This window comes from Strix aluco, chromosome 31 (genome assembly GCF_031877795.1).
Source record: "Strix aluco isolate bStrAlu1 chromosome 31, bStrAlu1.hap1, whole genome shotgun sequence".
NCBI lineage: Eukaryota > Metazoa > Chordata > Aves > Strigiformes > Strigidae > Strix > Strix aluco.
Genome location: NC_133961.1, coordinates 3317186 through 3336786, shown reverse-complemented (window position 1 = coordinate 3336786; position 19601 = coordinate 3317186). Strand labels below are relative to the sequence as shown.

Genomic DNA, 19601 nt, shown 5'->3' with positions numbered 1-19601 from the left:
AGCGAACGTGAGGCACAGCGCGGTATCAAATTAAGATGCTTTGAGTAAAGCCACAAAATCACTGCAGAACAGGGCACGCGGGTGCTGCTGCACCGAGCGGACCCCGACCGTTTCTCTTTTTTTGACGTCCAGAAAGACTGAAAAGCAACGCGGGGGTGAAAAATCGCAGACTCATTCGTAACGGGGGCTGCGCCAGCCACGGCGGGGGAGCCGGCGGGGCGCCCCGGGAACGGCCCCGGCCCCGCCGCCGGGAGGGCCCCGCACCCCACCGGAGGGTCTCGGCGGGCCAAGGCGGGACCCCGGCTCCGCGCTTACCCAGCGGCCCGGCCTGAGGAGCTGACGGCTCTCAGGGAGGCCGCTGACCGAAACACGGGGCCAGTTAAAACCCGGCCTCGGCTCGCTCTGACCCGACCGCTCCTCCCCGCCGCTCCGGTGACTCCCAAACACGTTCCGCGACCGACGCCAGCTCGCCAGGGGCGACCCCCGTGCTGGGGCCGCCCGCCACCGCCTCCCGGCTGGTTGCGGCGGCTTTCGGGCTTCGCAACGGGCCAACGGGCCCCGTCCCGCCGCCACCGTCCAGCTCGGGGCTGCGGGTGAACGGCGAGGCGGGGAGGGGCTCTCCCTGCCGCCGCAGCGGGCCGGGGCAGGCGGCGGTGGGCAGCTCCCGGCGCCGCTCACCTGCTGCTGGATCTTGCCATCCTCGGTGACCACCCAGTGGGTGGTGGCAGCGGCGGGCCGCGTCCCCGAGGCCAGCAGCGAGCACAGGCCCAGGGCCCAACCGGAGAAGACCCACACCCACCCCAGCCCGCCCCGCCCGGACGCTCCTGCCGCCGCCATCTTCCCCAATCCCGGCCTGCCCGCGCCACCCGGAACCGGAACCGCCGCCGCCGGCATTTTGGGAGGGGAAGGGCCGGGCCGGGCGGGGCGGGGGCAGGAGACGGGCCCTGAGGCGGCCCCGCTGCCCCCGCCGGCAGAACGGTGGCTCGGAGTCGCTCGGTCGGACGGCACCGGGAGCCTCCCGGCCGGAGCTGCTCGCCCGCCTCGCCCCGCGGCAGCAGCCGGGGTAGCCCCGGGGCGAGGGAGGCCGGATGGCGGCGGCAGCGCCCGCGCCAGGAGCCGAGGCACCGCTGACCCCGCTGGGGAAGCCGAGTCCGGTTAACGGAGCCTTTTTGCACTTTAGGCAGCCACCGGTTACGGCAGAGCTGACTTTACACGCCAACAAAGCAACCTGTGGCACCGCGCTGAACGCTCTCATTAAAAAATATTTTATTTAATACACGCTGAAACGTTTGCCACGACAGCTCGAGGAAACGGCCTCCTTGTCCCCATCAAACGGAACCGTTCCTGCGGCTGTTCCCGCTTTGAGCCAGCTCCCTGAGGAGCCGGTTGAAGTTAGCTCTGAAAAACAACACATCGCTGCTCACTCCTTCTAAGGCTTTTCGGTTACACAGAACAATCTCAACTTTTCCTTTCCTACTCCAGTGAACAGTAAAGAGCTTGTTTCCCCAGTCCAGAGCAAGATTCAAACTTTGGTCCGCTCAACCTTCCTAAGTTTGCAAGTAAGCTGCAAACATTCTGCTTGGGGACACCAGACTTCCCAGAGCTTGTTAAACGGTAAAATTTGCCTGCAACTCAAACTCACTAAGTAGAAACAAAGAAAAAAAAAAAATTACAAATGGTGTCACAGCGGTTAAAGTAGTGCAAGGGATTTGGTTTCTCTCAGGGTAGAAAACATATTCCTGCAAGTATGACAGTTCCTTACTGCTGCCAGAGTTTTCCCATCACCAAAAAACCCAGGCTGCTACTCCAAACCGCTCTTGCTTTATCTTAAGATACTAACAAATTTATTGCAAGTTTATTCCAGGAGGTTGAATAAGACAATGAATGACCCCTTTTCACATGATAATTCCCAAATAAGATGTAGGACATGCAGCTTTTGCTGAGTATTTAAATTCCTATCCAAAATTTTGCAGTTAGAAGTTGAATTACTTAAAAATTGAAACAGCTAATGCAGTCTTGCCAAGATGTATTTCTTAATGGCAAATAGCTCAATACATCTATAGCAATCTAAGTCACTAAAACAAAAAGTTACCAGGGTACCCTTTTACTAAGCCAACACAAAATGTTGCAGAGTGACTGTGAAACAATGAGCCAAACAAAATTACAAAATGAATTTATTCCAAAAGCATAAGGGAACATTTACAATTCAACAAGATGGTGAACAGGTGTCTCCACAAGAACTCACTGCATTAACCTTAAATATGAAACTGGGGAAAAAAAAATCCTAACTACTTCGGTGGCCACAAGAACTTTGCACATCAGCTCTGAAAAACAGGAGTCCTGTAAAGAAAACTCACTCAAAACTCAGTGAGAAAATAAGCTGCTAGTACCTAGTTATTAATCTAAATACAAACTATGTTTAGGCTTTGAGATTACACTTTTAAAACCCCTCAAAACACAAATTATAGCCACAAGTGCAAAATGTCTGTTTTGTTTTTTTTTTTTTTTTCCCCAATGGGAGCTTATTATCCACCTAAGGTCTATTTTCAGAGCGACATTTTGATCTCATGTATTTGTCCTTGAAAGTTCTTTGCCAGGTTAGTTGGTTTTAGTGACAAATCAGATTTTAGCAGCTGGCACGTAATTATAAATACAAAGTCAGCTCCCATGTCCTGGAATGTCCAAAGTTTGCTGCCTACTGCTCCAGAATTAGGCAAAACCAGACTTGTAATTTAGCATCAGCAATGTCTCTAACTTTGACACAGTTTCTGTATTCTGGCCTTCTGATTGTATTGATAAATATCAAAGAGTGTTAATGAAGACACCTGAGTCAGATTCACAAGCAAATACAAATGGAAGTAGGTGGGGAAACATCACTTTCAAGCATTTGTCTGTGTCTGTGGATATCAAATGGCTGGACAGAAAAAGGAGGATAAGAAATAATCTTCATTCTTCTAAAGCCTAAACTATTTTACATCAACGTGCCCTGGAACACTTATTAAAATTCTCTTCCTCTGTCCCAACTTCTTTTTACTATCTGCTAATTCCTTTACAATGTTGAATGACCTGAGAAGTAAAAACTTTTGAGTGGTGAGAATAAAAAAAAAAAAAAAGCATTGTGCTCTTACATTATATTTTCTGGGTGTACACCAGTAAATAAGAATCCCAAGTTGCTATGGAAAAAAATAGCATGGAATTGTTAACTTTTCCACCTGAATCGAACTACATAGCTGGAATTTTTCAATGTTACCCAAAATACAATTTTATTTATATATTTTTAAATGCAACTGTATTGGTAAAAAAAACCCAAAAAACCACGAAACAAAACAAAAAAAAAACCCAACCCTCAAGTGCCAACTAATCCAGAAATCTGCAAAACACAGAAAAGAGCCAGGTACTGCTACGGTCCAGCTCCAGCCTATGAAGCTTAATCACTGCATCAGTCTTTACCCATTCCTGGAATAATTATAGTCATTTATTGTTTTTCCTACTCATTTACTGAAGTTTCACGGCATAACTATATGCACATATTCATATTAAACATTAAAAATTTGCAAAACATCACTTTTGCATTACAATGCAAGGAGAAGAGTAAGATGTGTAAACTAAAAAACACCACATTCTTCACATCTCTAAGTAAAAGGACTGCTTCATGCTACAAGCAAAATAAAATTTCCATCCATGTTGCAAACTTTCAAAGAAACCCAGCACGTATCTCATTCAATTCCATTAAAGAAAAAAGTAGATCAAAGCAAATTTAACAATGGTACTCTTCTCCACTTATTGCAAAATATGGTTACAGATGAGGAAAGGATTACTTCAGCTGCTAAGCTTATCTGAAACGTATCTCTGTTGTCATGCCTTTCCTGTCCATTACTTAATACATAAACTCAATTATATAGTTTCAGTTATGCAGTAGCTGATTTTTAGGTTAATATACAAACTGTCAAGATGTAGCTTTTGATAAAACATCTACGCTCTTTTCCAATTTTGAATAAATCCTGAAGACGCTTCAAAAATAAGAACCCAAAACTGCTGACTGTAAGCCTCCAAAAATACAGTTGTAGTTTCACTATGGACAAGTTGTAGTCCGTTAGAAAAGTAGATCATACATACAAAGGTAGAAAGAACATTTAAGTCAGTCTTAGTGGAAGGCAGTCCTTGAAGGAAACAATACTCCAAGCAAACTTGCTGAGTAGCACTTTCACTTTAGCCCTTCAGGGGCACGGAAGATTTAGCGGTCTACTCAGTAGATTCTTCCTCGGCTACGATTGCCACGTCCTCCCCAACCTCTTCCTCGTCCACCCCGGAAACCACCTCTTTGCTCTGAAATAAAAGTCAAAATTTTTCATACAGGTTTTACGCTATGCACAGATTAAAATTAAATAGCAGTAACTGGAGGTACTGAAGGCTGGCTTAAGTCTCTGAGGCTAATCCTGCTTATATACCGTGAGATCTCAAGAGTTACGCTTTGATGGACAACGAACCCCACCAATTGTAAAAGGTCAGGACAATTAGCCTCTCTAAACTAAATGTTGTCTTTCTGCATACTAACACTACGATACGTAACTGTCGCATTATTTTAGAACTATATTTGGGCCAATCCATTATCACAGAATTGAAAACTGGTCTGTAAAGAACTTCACTAGGCTACCTAACTCATCCTTCTGTCCAGTAACACCACGTTGATATTGAGGTGTTTCTCTGACTTGCTCCTAGTGATTTGGCAAGATGATGGAAAACCACAGTCTATCTGTCATTTTCTATCTTTACGTTATCACCAGCATACTTAGAATTTTTTTGCTGGGCTGGTATCCTAACTGTATCCGGTTAAAAATCTTACGAGACAGATGGATACCACACAAACTCTTTGTATACTGTTAAAAAAGTTTTCCTTTCCCTTTGTCAAGAACAAATCTGACCACAGCAAGAAAACCCACAAAATATTTTGTTAAAGTTTCTTTGTATTTGTTTGAAAATATATCAAACCCTCATCCCCCTTCCATGCTTTCTCTTCATGTATAGTCTTAAAATACAGGTCATATTAATCTAGAAACAACTGTGTGCTTATTTTAAAGAGTGTGGAAATCAAAAGCTGATCAGAGGCCTAAGCATCTCACTAACAAGAAACAATAGCAAGCAATAAAAAGAATGTTTGTGAAAACTCCCTAGTTTTTAGAACCGTAGGACTACAAGCTTATCTTAAGAGACACAGGTGCATCACCTGAAGTCTGCAGTAAGAAATCTGCAGAAGATTTACTTTTTCTCTTCGTTTTACATAGAAGACAGTGCTTCAGATCAGTTTTCAACCTATGGGCACAGTTGATAATTTGCCGTAGCAGGCTGGTTACTTGCCAGAGGTAGGACCAGCGGGCCTACAGGGAACAAGCAAGAATGGGCTGCTGCCATTGCTGGGCCTATTCATCCAGTCGGCAACTGCTCTCGCGGTTTGCCCAGAACAGAGACAGAATCGCTCTGACTGGGAGTACGAGGACAAAACTGTGTGTGTGCACGGTGAACCTGGCAATTCCCAGAAGTTCTGGATCAGGTCTGCAACACCGGCAGTGGCTGTAATGGGAATTCAGCACAGGTCCAGTCGTATGACAGGAAGTGGCCCAGCTCTGCCATGTGCAGCAACTGGTCTGTCCAGTGGGAAATCTGGGGTTCGAGTGCTGTGTGTCACGATAGAGAACACAATAGTTCAATTACTAACTATGTCTTAAAACACGTACTAACTTGCAAATGACTTACATATAGTTTATAGGCTGGTAGCACTGTAACAGATCAACACCTAGAAAGAGGCCATTACACACACAAATTGGTGACAGTGTGATCTTCTGAGAATGTGACAGAAGTTGGCTTAATTTGTTTGTTCCCCCACCTCAAGGCACAACTATCCCAAGCTCTTCCAAGCTGCCTAACTTACCGTAAGAAAAACTACCCAGGTTACTGCTGTACTTTCCACTGGGGGGATTATATATTTGTCTGGCATCCCTCTTTGGTCCCGCTGAAGCTTTCTTTGGGGGTGAACTTGAGGTTGTATCTTCACTTGCTCTTTTTTGACTGACAGAAGAAAACAAAAACAGGCCATTACACCCCTGTGGTGACAGGTACAGGAATAGCAGTTCAGCCTCAAAGATTAACCACTGGAAGCTAGCAGCAGCTCATGAAGATGCCCTGAATAATACTTCCAAAGAGGAAGTAAGCTAGTCTCCAGTTGGTTCAGTCTATTGTATCCCTAAAGCAAGACTAAGATTATCACTCTACAGCCTTAATTCCTTCCAGGATGGGTGTTATTTCTGACTGCGAAACTTTTACATTATATACACACAAGCTTGGGATCTTTACTTTGTAAACAGCAAAAATTAACACCACTGTTTTCTTTTTATATGAAAAACTCTCACCTTGCATCTGCCTTCTGTACTGGTTTCCAGGACAGTGTAACTGTACTTTTATAAGAAGGAGGAATGTGGAAGAGATCCTATAGAGGCAAAATTGGACAGTTTATTTTACAGTTAAATTCACATCAATGGCACCTCAAAATTTTAGCTACCTATTGAGACTCCAGAATAACAATTACTGTCCAACAATTTTAAATCCTTTTTGAAGTCCCATAGCAGAGGGAGAAGGTGGCAGTAGCTAACTGCCTTATCTGGCTGCCTTAGTCCGTACACTTTTCTAGGAAATTCAAATGAGATTTATATTAACAGAATAGTGTCTTATAATGATGTAATATACCTTCCCTCTCTCCCTATGCACATCAAGCATCTTATAATGAGCTACAATGCCTTCCGTAGGGAGACAACCAATATCCCTATGATGGTAGAAGAGAAGCTTCTCAATACTGTGGGCAAAGTTTTTGGTTTATCGTGATGATTGAGACTGAGGGATGGAAGTGAAGGAAAAGAGGAAAAAGAGGAAAAGGTGGTTACAAGAAATCAGGGCTCTGGATGAAAGTCTCTTTCTGCAGCCCATCTCTCCTAGACTCTCTGGAGAAAAAGGTTCTGTATAGCCGCTTGCTTTGCCTCCTTCCTCCTTTACATCTCTCTGCCCCTCTTCAAACTATTCCTTACCCTCCCTGCCACTGCAGAAAGGGGAAACGACAAGGAAAAAGGCTCAGCCAGAATCCAGAGACCCCCAAAGCAAGGTCTTCTGCTCCTGCAGGCAACTAGTGCTGCAGAAAAGGGCCTCAACACCCTATCCCGACAGCAGCAGCAGCGGCTAAGCAGCTTACATCAACTGCAGATGCCTGTCTCTTCAGAAACAGTAAAGAGGCAGCAACCCTCAGCTGGCTAACACTGACTAACTTAGTAACACAGTACAACTCAGTTCAAATCTATTCCTTTTTTCTGCACAGGTTACTCTACTGTGTGAATTTACTCCTTCATAATGTGAAGACTTACCTTGATTAAAACATTTATGTTATTGGTTATTTTCAAGGCAACCACTTTAATCTTGTTCTGTAAAAAAAGAAACACCACTGAACACCTATTCTAGCAGTTTTATATTATGTCAACTGCATTTGAAGTCATAACATTAAACTGACTGCTCTCCCTAGTGAATTGCTATAGCAGTAGTAATAGTGAAAGGTTTGTACACTTCTGCGTTTTCATTACAAATATTCTTCGGTTTCTTGCAGTTTTACATTAACGAGTTGCTTTTAATGTTCCAGTGTACTTCCCACTAAAATTTCTTTCCCACAATATATGAAAATCTCCCCTTCAAAACAAAATGCAGAACAGTTAAGCCAAATACATAGGGATGCAGCGAGTAGCTAACAGCAGAAACTAAAAGATCATCTTAGCTTTTAAAATGCAGCATCAGGTAAGATGCGGTTGCAATAGGTGTCAGCAGTATTATTCCCTTAATCTATCTGCATGCTTACAACAGACTGCAGCCCATTAACGTGTGCCAGTGGTTACTTTGGTAGGTTCAATTAGGAAAATCAGAATGCCTTCAACAACAGTTACCTCCTCTGTTTTCAAGGCTTCTCCTGTCTTTCCTTGAAGTGCTAGACGAAGCTGTCGAATATACACCTGCAACCCTCGAGCAAAATACTGTAGCCTAAAAAATTTAAAAGCAATCTGTTAATAAATTTTATGTATTCCCATAAAATAAAAGCATAAGCAAAAGGGAAGCTGTCACCTCATTTTTTTCCCTTTAGGAAAAATGCTCAAAGTCAGTCTTCTATCAATCTGATTTGTGCTTCTTCAGCACCCAGACAATAATAATTCACACTCTCTAACAGAACTTTAACACTTGCCTCTAAATCATTACCTGATTTTAAAGTCTTTCAATTTCTCTGCATTCAGCTTGGCTGTGAGGAAGTCCGGAAGTTTACGACCCAGCTGATGGAAGCTGTACAATAAACACTCCACGTAACTGAACTGCAACTTGGGCTCTTCATTGCCAGCATTTTCCCCATTCTCTGCTTCCTCTGGAGGAAGGGGCATATACTCCTAATGAACAGAAAGGAAAAACAAATGCGTGAGACATTTATGCTGACTGACCATTCTTTTGCAGTGTTTGAACTGGAGGGTTTATTTATGCTGACAATTTAAGAAGTATCCCCCATCCCTACACTAACGTGATGAGCCGCTGCATGAAGTCCTGGTGCAGCTGGTTTGCCAACACTTATGGGACTCAAAACCTCCGACTCAGAGGAAATATCACGGTAGCAGTTACCACAGGAAGCAGCAATGTACTGCACTAATGCTTCTGAAACAGTGCTGCATTTGCTTGAAATTGTCAGTGCAGATACAGCCTTTAATGAGATCAACGTGAATCTCTCATGACTATAAAATTTGAAAAGAACAAAGCCACGAGTTTACTGGATTAAAAAATTATGCAGGTAACAGCTCTGTATCTACAAAGGCTTTGAATTGCAAAATGATGTCTGACCTTGTATCATGGACAGAGCTACCTTTGAAATAGCCACTTTAGAAAGAAGATAAATAGATTAATAGATAAAAATAACTTGCTTTGATGAATTTTTTTTAAGTGTTTTATATGAGTAAAAACTGAATTAGTCTTACCAGTAATTTATCAAACAGCTTCTTCAAATTTGATTCAAGCTTTTCCATATCACCACAAAATGAACTCATTTCAGCAAGAAGCTTCAAAACCTACACATAAGGACAGCTGGGTTTTTGCGTGTTAACTGAAAAGTACAAAGGCTTAACTTTCAACCTAAAAGGGATTATCGCTTCACTATGGCTGGCACAATAGCGGTCAGCTATTACAATTAAACCCCTCCCAAACATCAGGAAAGAATATATGCCTAGTCTGTTTGTCAGGTCCTCAAACAGACACACAAGTTTGTGTGTCTAATCCCAACAAGCATCATTAGTCAACAAGTAAACAAAACTTCACCTCCCAGGTCTGCAGCACAGCTCACCTCCAAAGTGAGATTCACAGAGATCTAGCTGAAGCACTGATTAACGTTAAGCAAAATTACAGATATTAAGCCACTCCCCTAGGAGGCTAAATTAGCACAAGCCATGCAACATTCATTTCAGTAAATGCTATGTGCTTAAAAAAAAAATTGACAGTAATATAAAAATGATTACACCAATCTATTTATTCTAGCCTTGCCTCTAAAGCTCAGGACAAATGACGCATGTTTTAAGAGGCAATGCTCAGTCATGCCTCAATACAGCAAAACATTTATTTTCTAGTGTAGCTAGTTTTCCTCCAAGCTAAGAAATGAAAGCCACTTAAGAAAAAGAGTTCACAATTTTAAAAATAGCTGTCTTCATCAAAGATACTTATTTTTTACGATTTGAAAGATATTTTAGCTTTGGCTTACCTCTAACTGTATATCAAGACCCTCCACTGGAGTAGTCAAAGAACTGAGGTTTGGCAGAACATGCTCACAGAAGTAAGTAACGAACCTTGTGGAATGCACATTTTTCTGCAAAAACCACCACACATTATTCAGGCTACTCTTTGAGTTTGAAAGAGTTAAATGTTCTTCCCCCACCACTCCACCACCCTTACAAATGCCTACAGCTAAAGCTGTACCTTAAAGCTTTATCAAACTTCCTTCTAGTTCCTAAAAACCAGAGACCCTTCCAGGTAGCTTAAACTCAGGGGCTGAAAAGATTGCCTGTAACGCAAGAATAGGCCTAAGTGCTGCACTTGCCTGGCACTAGACTTGAAACAATCAAACTCAGACATGTATGAGCCTAACGTGAGAATCTTGTCATAATTCACTGTAACATCTTAAATTTGAAAGAAAATGTCGAAGAGCAGAGAATAACACAAAAGCTCTTTGTATTTGGAGGCTTTAAGGATGTTTTCCAACATTTTGATACGTTAGAAGCTGAAAGCAGGGACGAACTGATATGCTGTCATTCCAATATAATCACTGAGAACACTGGAGGGAAGCTACAGCCATTAACTTTCCACAATACTCCTCATGCAAAGGAAATAAATACATACTGAGAAGAGTGGCACCGCCTGCCGAGTACACTGTAGAAGTCTGTCCACACAATCTGGATCAGATGGATTGAACGTTTGTTCCAGGTCAGCTTGTTCAGCTACCAGCTCCACTAGCTGTTGCCTCCCACTTACTGTCTGTAAGCTTTTTAATCCAGACAATATTTTCATGAACAGAACAAATTCCTCGCCTGTCACATCTTCCAGCACCTTAACAGAACACCAGAAAACATATGTCTATGGTGGTAATTTGCAAACCTCAAAGTCAAGTCTAATTGATTCGAAAAGGTAAAGTATGCAAATATTTAGCATTTAAATTTAGCTTCTAGTTATTTAAAAACACAAGTTTAAAGGAACACATGAAAACATGAAGGATAATTGTATGCATCTCCAAATTAAAGTAACTGCCATTAAGTTGCACATAGAAAACATTTTTCTTGAACTCTAACCTTAAGAACAAATTTCTTATCTAACAAAAATCATATGCTTCACAGAATAAGTGTGAAATGAGTATTATTATAATGCTTTTTGTATCTTCCTCAGCTTGGGGAATGCACAGGAATCTCATGAAGTTCAACAAAGACAAATCCCTGCACCTGGGATAAACTAACATGCTGGGGACATGGCTGGGGTTTGGCTCTGCTGAGCAGACCCTGAGGGTTGTGGGGCTACATCTAAGTGTCAGCAGCATTCCTTGGGTGACAAACAGTGTCCTGGGCTCTGACAAGAGCACAGCCAGTAGACTGAGGGAAGCAAAGGGATCCCCGATTCTCCTTTGCTATGCCCTCATTAGACAAATCTGGAATACTGCACCTGGCGTCCGGCCCTCCTGTATGAGGAAGTTGTTGATAAGCTTTAGAAAGCCCAGCCAACAACCGTCATGACCTGTGAGAACCTAACAAAACTGGGCTTTTTCAGCCTAACGGAAAAAAGTGATAAAGATCTGAGGCAACCTAACACTGATCCTCCGATACTTAAAGAACAAGTCACCAAGAGTAGGAGCCAAGTTCTTTACTGAGGTACACAGGGTGAGAACGAGACAACAATACAAAACCGAAACGGGAGGTTCCAACTGGACAAAGAAAAAAATAAATCATGTTGAGGACAATTAAACAATGGAGCTGGCTGCACAGACAGTACGGGAAATCTCCATCCTTAGAGGTTTTTAAAACCCAACTGGACAAAGCACCGAGAAATCTGATCTGAATTCAGCTGAGCGTGATTCACTGAGGTGATCCATCTCCCAAAGCTCCTTTCCAACGTGAATGATTCTATGATTCTAATAAAAGTCCCTCTTACAAAATGAGGAGAGTCTAGCATTATTTTAACATTCCCACAAAAATATGCTGCGAAGTTTGGATCGTAGCAGAACGGGACAACTAAAAGACCGCATTTGTACAATGCTTAACTCTACATGTGGTTTAAACAGACCTCCAGAGCAACACCAGTGATAAGGGATGGTTTAATAATACTTAAGTTTGTACTGAAGACACTTACCTTCTTTGATTCAGTCAGTATGAACTCTTCTACTTCCTTTGTCATCACCTCCTCAGGCAGGGTTTTCAGCTTTGTAGAGAGGAACTTGATGGCTCGCTCTCTCACAATATCCTCTCCCTGAAGAATTTGACTGAATAAGCCTCCCAAAGTCCCTGAATGGAGAATAAATCAGGTAATGCAAATAATTTCAGACGTTAAGAGCTGAGCTTTCTATGCAGAAGAAAGAAGTTTCGTCCTCTAAGACTCCGTAACACATTTTAAAATAACTGCCATACTAACTTTTAAGAAAACCTGCAATTTTCACGTAGCTTGACATAAGTATCCACATTCTTTCATTGGCCTGTGTAATTAGGATCCATAATTACTGAAAACTTCTGTATTGTTTGTAAAACCAAACAATGAGTGTGTGTCTCTAACTTCTGCATTGTACTGAGAAGATACAAAATTGAGTCCTGTTCTCATTCTACTAGAGACTGGAAAGTATTAATAAAATACATTTATAGAAAAATATGTCCTTTACCTTTAGCATCCATCTTAAATATACTGAGCAAAGCATTGTTCACCAAATTGAATTCTGCAGAATCATCTGAAGAGAGGGAAAAAAACTTATATGCATATCCTTGAAATGTAAACATAAGAGCAGAAAACCAAAGATTTCTGATATCACACAAGAAGTATTCCATCTTCAGCATATAATTATAAACAACACAACTTGTATTTTTAATGACTACTAGACTGAGGAAGTAGAAAGTCACGACTATGAAAGTTGGAAGCAAAACAAAAAGTTATTTGCCACTTCAACCTCCCTGCCAAAACTTTAACATTACCAACTTGATAGGACTGAAAACTTATTAATCAATTTATTTAGTCATTTTAAGCAACAGCTGAATAAACAAGCTGACCTTTACTAAATTAAGGTAAAATAAATAATTTCTTTTTAAACTTTTCAGTAATCTACAGTATTTCTAGGTGGGAGAAACAATTTTCCTCATGAATTAAATGGAGAAATGTGTAAGTCTCAAAAAAATGTCTCTTCTGAGAAGCCTAGAGACTTAATCATGCATTTTTAATACAAATTTGAACATCTAATATTTAGCACTCTATAACTTACTGAGATTAAAAAAAATACATATTATATATTAAATCCTGAATTAAATATTTTGTACCAAAAACGCACTGTATGGAAGAAAATGCCTTCAGGATTTTTAAAGTTCCTGACTACCTGGATTAGAAACCCACTAACTTTTTCAGAAGGTAAACTGCTGCAGTCCATAACTGGAGGGTTGGTTTTTTTCTTTTCACTCCCCCCTTTTTCTACAGATGATTTCAGAGAACTTGAATGAAAAAAATATTGTTATATTTAAAAGAAAGATTTTCGGTTTAGATTAAGATAATTAGTGACCTTTCAGCAGAATTAGCAGCATAATTGTACAGCAAATATAAAGGAGGGAGAAAAGAGCAGAAGCAGGACATGAGTGGCACTGGGACAGACTACTTTGTAACAAAGCACGTATCAACAGAAAACTTTTTACACAACAAAACTGTACAATTTTTAGCCGTGCTACAAGGAGATCAGCCAGGAAACTGCCAACGTCTCCTACCTGACTGCAGAAGCTGGGTCAGTATGTCTGCTACCCGAGGAAGATTATCTCCAGTGGCAAACTGAGGCAATTCCTTGATTGCTTGTCGCCGGATCTGTCAAAATTGTCAGTATCATGGAAATATTAAAAAAATTAATTAAAAAAAAAAATAAGGCAATTCAACTACCAAAGTTTGGCAGAAAAATCAGCCAAATTTGAGAAAATGACCACATATTCTTTTAACATGACTATCATTCAGGAGGATTTAATGGCACTCCAAACTTCATATTTGCTATGAAACTATTATGATGTATTTATGAAGAAAATATTTTTCTTAGAGCTAAGCAGCACTGGGGAAAAAACAAATTCAAACAGCACCTCTCTTCACAAAATCATCCATTTGATCAACAAAATCAAGGGCTGGGATCTGTGTTGTTGTGGAGTCTTATTTGCTAACAGGAAGCACAGTTTTACAGTTGTGCATATGGCAGAGATAAACTCCACGTTTTGTTCCCAGCACCAACAAAAATCCTGCCCAAACCATTTAAGATCTGATAACCAGAGATGCTTCAAAGGTACAGCTTCTATCAACATCAGAATAACAGCATGAAGCATCTCAAGACTTCTGCAAGAATAATACATTCATAATCACATCCCCCATGGTTCTCAGGTGCAAACAAAATTTTCTTGCCTCCCAGCAGGATTTATTAGCATCAATTACCACAAAGTGCTTTTTGAAAGGCAAAAATGTAATAGATATGGTTCATTTGAATATCTAAGTTTCTCTCTACAGAGCTGTTCCTTTGATCAATTATGGGAGCAAAAAAGGCAAATGAACACTGATGTATCTTCCCATCCCATCACGCAATAGATTCTTCTATGGCAGGAATACAACTAAGCATTCTTAAGCTTTCCAAAGACCAACTCTCCCCTCCCAAAAGACATAGCCCATTAAAAAAAAAAAAAAAAAGAGAGAGAAAAGAATAACAGAATACAAATTCAATGTATGTTCTTATTCTTACAGAAACATCTTCATCTTCACAGAGGTCCAACTGGGCATTGATAGCTGAGTCAGCTAGCTCAGGAAAATGCTTGAAGAATTTAGGAATAAACTGGGCTGCAAGTCTCTTCTCCTTGGCACCTCCTTTCACACCATCCAAGATGGCCTGGTATGCATCCTTATGCTGAAAGAGGAAAACCAGAATACATAAACAAAAATCTTGGGGTATTCTCAAGACCAGGAAAGGATTTTTTCCCCTCCCATTCACTTCAGCTATTTAAGTGAATTATAGTACAGTTCACTTGAATTTCATTACAAAGAAATAAATTTATCTATTAGTCCAATATAACCGTGCCAATGTAGTAAAATTTGCCTCTATTGACTGTTTTTTACTGTTATTCTGGTTCCTCTGTCTGTTCAAGAGCTTACTGTTCAACTTGCCAGCCCGAAAGCTAACAGCTCTTGCACACCACTTGTGATTAGATTAGTGCAGACTCAAGGAATTACATGATCACCTTCACTGAACCTGCTTGAATCAATCTTGAATGATTTGAAAATCATTCTGCTTTCATTCAGAATGAGAATGATTTTTAACATATACTGCGCTAAAGCATCTTTGGCTCTACTCAAGCAGTTTATCTGAGATAAAACATAGTTCTTAAAGGATCTTTTAACTGAGACTAGATCCAATTAAAAAAAAAAAAAAAAAAAAGAGATCTCCAGTTGTAATATAGAAATAATCACTTCAGCCACAGAGTAGATGATTCTCTAGCTGCTCCTACTAGAATCACACAGGCGTTTCTGATTTTGTGCCTGCAGGACTGAAACTTTAGACTAAATGGAAGTCTTTGTTGTGGTTAGCTATGTGTTTGCGAAATAAGTCAGCATTATTAGGATGCTAGCAGAAATCAGAACCTTCTATCATTAATTTTCTTCATGGCTGTGAAAAGAACACTTTATAGACAACGTATCTTACTTTGAACCGCAACATCAACAGCACAGGACACTTCGCTTTATTTAAATTTCCCAGAGCCACATGTATCCATAAAAGTTCACCCACAGCAAATAGAGATACTAATTTACAAAGCAGTACACAGCATTAATTCCCTCTAAAGTAAGCTGTATTTTAACATTCAGTACCAACGCTCCTTAAACACTCCTTACACTTTGTTGACAGCTCTCTGTGTTGCCTGATTCTGAACTGGATTGGGACACTGATCTGGGAGAAAAATAACCAAGGAAAAAAATGTTTGCTTTTCAACAGATCCACATCCCTGTCCAGTTTGTTCTGTAGCTGTGCCAACAGAGTGTACTCAACAGTGAAGGCAGGAATGAGCCAGCACAAACAGTGAAACACACACTATTGTAGTCACAGGTTCTCAGACTGCACATTAAGAACAACTTTTTTTGTGTAACAAATTACTTAACACATATTAAACAAGCATTCATACAGCAATGAAATAGAGTAGCTTGTGTTCCATGGATTTGCATTACAGCATGCTAACTACTCCTATCATTTAGGCAAAAACCAGTTCAGGCAGAAGTTTGTGTTACCCTGTACCTGGCAGCACTGAATGGTCAAGAAATAAAAGTAGGCAACTGCAGAAGCAGCGTGAGCCTTCAGTTTTGCACATTTCCTCCCAATCTGTAGTACAGGAATGTCCTAAGACAGAGACAGTGTCCAGAGCTTTATTTTTAATAATTGTCAACTGACCAATCATCCATTAATCTCTCTAGATTAGTTCTTGAACCAGTTCATACGCTATAACGTCCTGTGACAAGTTACCAGATGCGTTATGCAGAATATTTCATCTTCCTCTTTATTTTTAAGCCTGCCTCCTAACAGTTTTTTTCAAGTTCTCACCTTCATTCCACTCATGAGGTAGACTCATCATACCCGAGCCCCTTTCTCAACTGAAACACTCTTTTACAAGCTCAATACTTCGAGTCTTTTAAATTACTCCTCTTAATCTCATGCTTCTGGTTGTCCCCTTGCTCTTCTCATGTTCAAAATTTCTTTTTTGAGACAAGGTGACTATGGCTTTTTGTAGTGAGACATCACGTTCATAAGGTTGTTAAGAGATAATAAAGTAATAAGTGGCATAAAATATAAGGAACAATTACTCATGGCTTCTCAGAATGCAAAAATTGGAGACATCAAATAAGATTATGAAATGACAAGTTCAAAGAAGATAACTCCTTCAGAAAGGTTAATGAATTAACAGAACATTTTGCCACACAACGTTTGTATGCCAGAAATATAATCAGTTAAAAAAAGCATCAGAAAAGTTCACTGAAGAACAATCTAGCAAGATATACTAATCACAAAGACACCATCTCTGGCTCTGGAAGCCCACAAGCTGGAGAGAAGCAAAGCTGGGAAGAGTATATCAGGAATTGTCACTCTATACTTACCCTCAGAGGTCCTTACACACCTGCTATTGAACCCTGTCACAGGCTGCATTTCTCAACTACGCTGGAGTTCGTTCTACCTAAGATGGCCATTCCTATCTTACAAAAGCTACCCACAAGAGTCAAAATGATAATGGATTGTGTATTTGTAACACGGCACACTAACTGCATCTGTTTTATTCTGTACCTCTCCCCACAGTTCCCAACATTTTAGTTGCATTTTTTAGTTGGCTCTCAGATGATGTTTTTGTTGGACTGTCTGCAAGGATGCTTTGTTTCACTAGGGCATAATTACAAAAGCAAAGTGAATGGACTTGAATTAAAAAGAAAAAACCCCCTTTTTTTTAAAAAAAACCAACCAAACAACTACCATATTATTTGTCCTTCTAAAGAGCTTTACAAGTGACCTTGCATAGTAGTATCTAGATTAAAATCCACTGCTAGGTATGTGCAAAGCTACTTTCCTATTTATGTACCTTATGACCAAAAAATAACTAAATATCTGCTGCTTTTTCAGGTAGCCATTCAGTAAAATGAGAGCCTAACGCAATTCAAAAACTAGATTTAACTAACCATAATATTTTGTATTGGTAATATAATAAGTAATCTTTTTTTTTTTTTTTACTTTCAGTAATTCAGTAACGGTATAAACAAACAGCAGATCTTGCCAAGATTTTTCAGGTAAAAATCTTCAGCTGTGAGGATCAACCTTCCATTATTGCCTTAAGGAAAAAAAAAAAGGGGGTGACAAGCAACTGTCAAACCGTAACAGACTTTCACCTTCCTCCAACAAGCCTTTTAGCAAGAGCCTGCCAGAAGCTCTCCGGAACTGCAAGTGTGCTGGGTCAGGTCTAGATGACCGGTGGCTTCCTGAGGGCCTGAATTCGTCAGGCGAAACTCTCCACCCCCATGCAAAAAGCAGCCTGATTCTAGCTAATAATTAGTGATCATCCACGACGCCACATTTAAAAGGAGAGCTGCTGACAGGACGGGAGGAGGATGCAAAAGCCACGAGAGCTGCTACCATCCTCGCAGAGCCGCGAGCGCGAAGCTCATCTCTACCCGCCCCCTCCCCCCCCCCCCCCGCCCGCCCGGTCATGAGGAAACATACACCGAGAACAGCCCCAGGGGCCAACCGCCTGTCCGGCGGGGCGAGCAGCCCCTGCGGCGGCATCCCGTCCCGCTCGCCCACCGCCCGCGTCGTCTCAGCCCGCCCAGCCCGGAACTCCCCGCGGCGGCGGCGCCGCGGTACTCAAGCCCGAGGCCTAGCGAGGCCTTGCAGGCCGCAGCCACGCCGCACCTGGCCCGCCGTCTCGGTGGCGTCCGCCAGGATGCCGTAGTTGCGGTAGAGCTCCTCCACGGTGGGCATGGTGCGGCGGGGAAGGGACAGAAGCCGCCGCTGCAACCGAAGCCGCCACTGACGCCGCCACTACCGCTCGGGCCGCCGCCGCCGCTCAGGCCGCCGCCGTCAGCACCAACGAGGCGGAAGGCCCAGAGCGGCCGTGTGCCGGCGCCTGCGCAGCGCCCCCAGGCGGCTGGGGGTGGAACTGCCCCCCCCGTTAAAGGCGGGGAGGGGGCGGGACAGACAGACCGACCGACCGACCGACCGACGGCCCCGCGGACCCACACCCATGCTCCCCTCCGTGTCTCGCACAGCAGTGGCACTCCGGTGACTCTAAACGGCTGTTCAATGTCAGCAGGAGTGCCCCGGCTCCTGCCTGGCGCCTCGTGTCTGCGCGTTCGTAACCGGAGCTCAAAACGTAACGCGCTCTCACGACCGCCTCGTGTTAACAAGATTTCAAAATTTGGTGCTTTTTATCTGCCTGGCCCTCAGTCTCGAGCCACGGCACTCTGCGGCTTTTCTTACTGTCAGGGGAGCGGTACGGGATGTGTGTTTGCTCAGGGATGCGCTATGTCCTCCACCTTTTGCAGCCTTGCCTTTTTTTTTTTTTTTTTTTTTTTTTTCCCCCTGGCCTTTTTCCGCGCTGCTCCTCCTTTCCCCGGCTGCTGTCTTCCCCCAGCTACTCGTCTGTGTATCCCTCTTTGTCTCTCACATACAAATGCTATGAAAGACGTATGGGAAGTGCTTGTACACTGAGCTCCTGGTGCAAGAAAGAGACCGGTTTCCCATGATTTGGTGACTTTCACCTTTTCCTGCAGAGGAAAGTACCCCCTAATTCCAGCATCTAGGAACCGAAGTATCTGCAACGAATGTCAACAGAGGCAGCATGCATGCAGTAGGCTCAAATAACCCAAATACAAATTGTGGCAAAAGTTAAAAGGCTGTAGCAGCCTCTTCCCCCTCATCTCAAGATGCTTTAGCATCCTGCTGACTTCACAGGCGCTTCAAACGAGAGAGGATTCCCCTCACGTCAGCCTGAGCTAAGCAAAATGCTGGACCTTTCTTTCACATCCTTTCCCGCAGGATGAAGGGCGCTTTTGGAGGCCTTCAAGGCCCCGCTGTCTCTCCAGAGCCCGTGGAGGCAGGGGTGTACAGCGGCATCGTTTCCCTTCCTCGCGTTGCTCCTCTGCTCTCACAGTGTTTCAGCAAGTGGCAGCAGTGACCACATCAGTCACTTTTTTCCCCCAATTTGTACTGCAGCCCAGTGCCTTCACCTGTCTGTGGGTGGAGTAATGTGGTTTTTGCGTGCCCTGATGGGCTCTGAGGGTGC

General features: G+C 42.5%; 2 protein-coding genes across 5 annotated transcripts in view; both read right to left on the bottom strand.

Annotated features, from left to right (window-relative positions):
* Nucleotides 1-902, bottom strand: part of TTC17 (tetratricopeptide repeat domain 17) — a 60119-nt gene extending 59217 nt beyond the window's left edge. Inside the window, exon 1 of the mRNA XM_074809745.1 lies at nucleotides 679-902. Coding sequence (XP_074665846.1) covers nucleotides 679-894 — 216 coding nt within the window. The 5' untranslated portion in view covers nucleotides 895-902. The remainder of the gene's footprint in view (nucleotides 1-678) is intronic.
* A 1255-nt stretch (nucleotides 903-2157) lies between these two features.
* Nucleotides 2158-18420, bottom strand: API5 (apoptosis inhibitor 5). 4 transcript variants are annotated; one of them, XR_012621211.1, is made up of 15 exons: nucleotides 18230-18420; nucleotides 14540-14701; nucleotides 13539-13632; nucleotides 12458-12523; nucleotides 11938-12089; nucleotides 10444-10650; nucleotides 9809-9913; nucleotides 9036-9125; nucleotides 8278-8459; nucleotides 7971-8064; nucleotides 7404-7460; nucleotides 6405-6481; nucleotides 5927-6063; nucleotides 5356-5671; nucleotides 2158-4326 (listed from the first exon to the last, which is right to left on the bottom strand). XR_012621211.1 is itself a non-coding variant. In XM_074809748.1 (14 exons), exons 1-14 carry the CDS (start codon nucleotides 18296-18298, stop codon nucleotides 4247-4249), a joined length of 1572 nt encoding a protein of 523 aa, XP_074665849.1. In that variant the 5' UTR covers nucleotides 18299-18420; the 3' UTR covers nucleotides 2158-4246. The 4 variants fall into 4 exon arrangements, 3 of the variants coding, with proteins under 3 accessions (XP_074665849.1, XP_074665848.1, XP_074665847.1); XM_074809748.1 differs by lacking the exon at nucleotides 5356-5671; XM_074809747.1 differs by lacking the exons at nucleotides 2158-4326; nucleotides 18230-18420 and adding an exon at nucleotides 18041-18211 and having other exon boundaries at nucleotides 5443-5672.
* Nucleotides 18421-19601: the final 1181 nt, after the last annotated feature.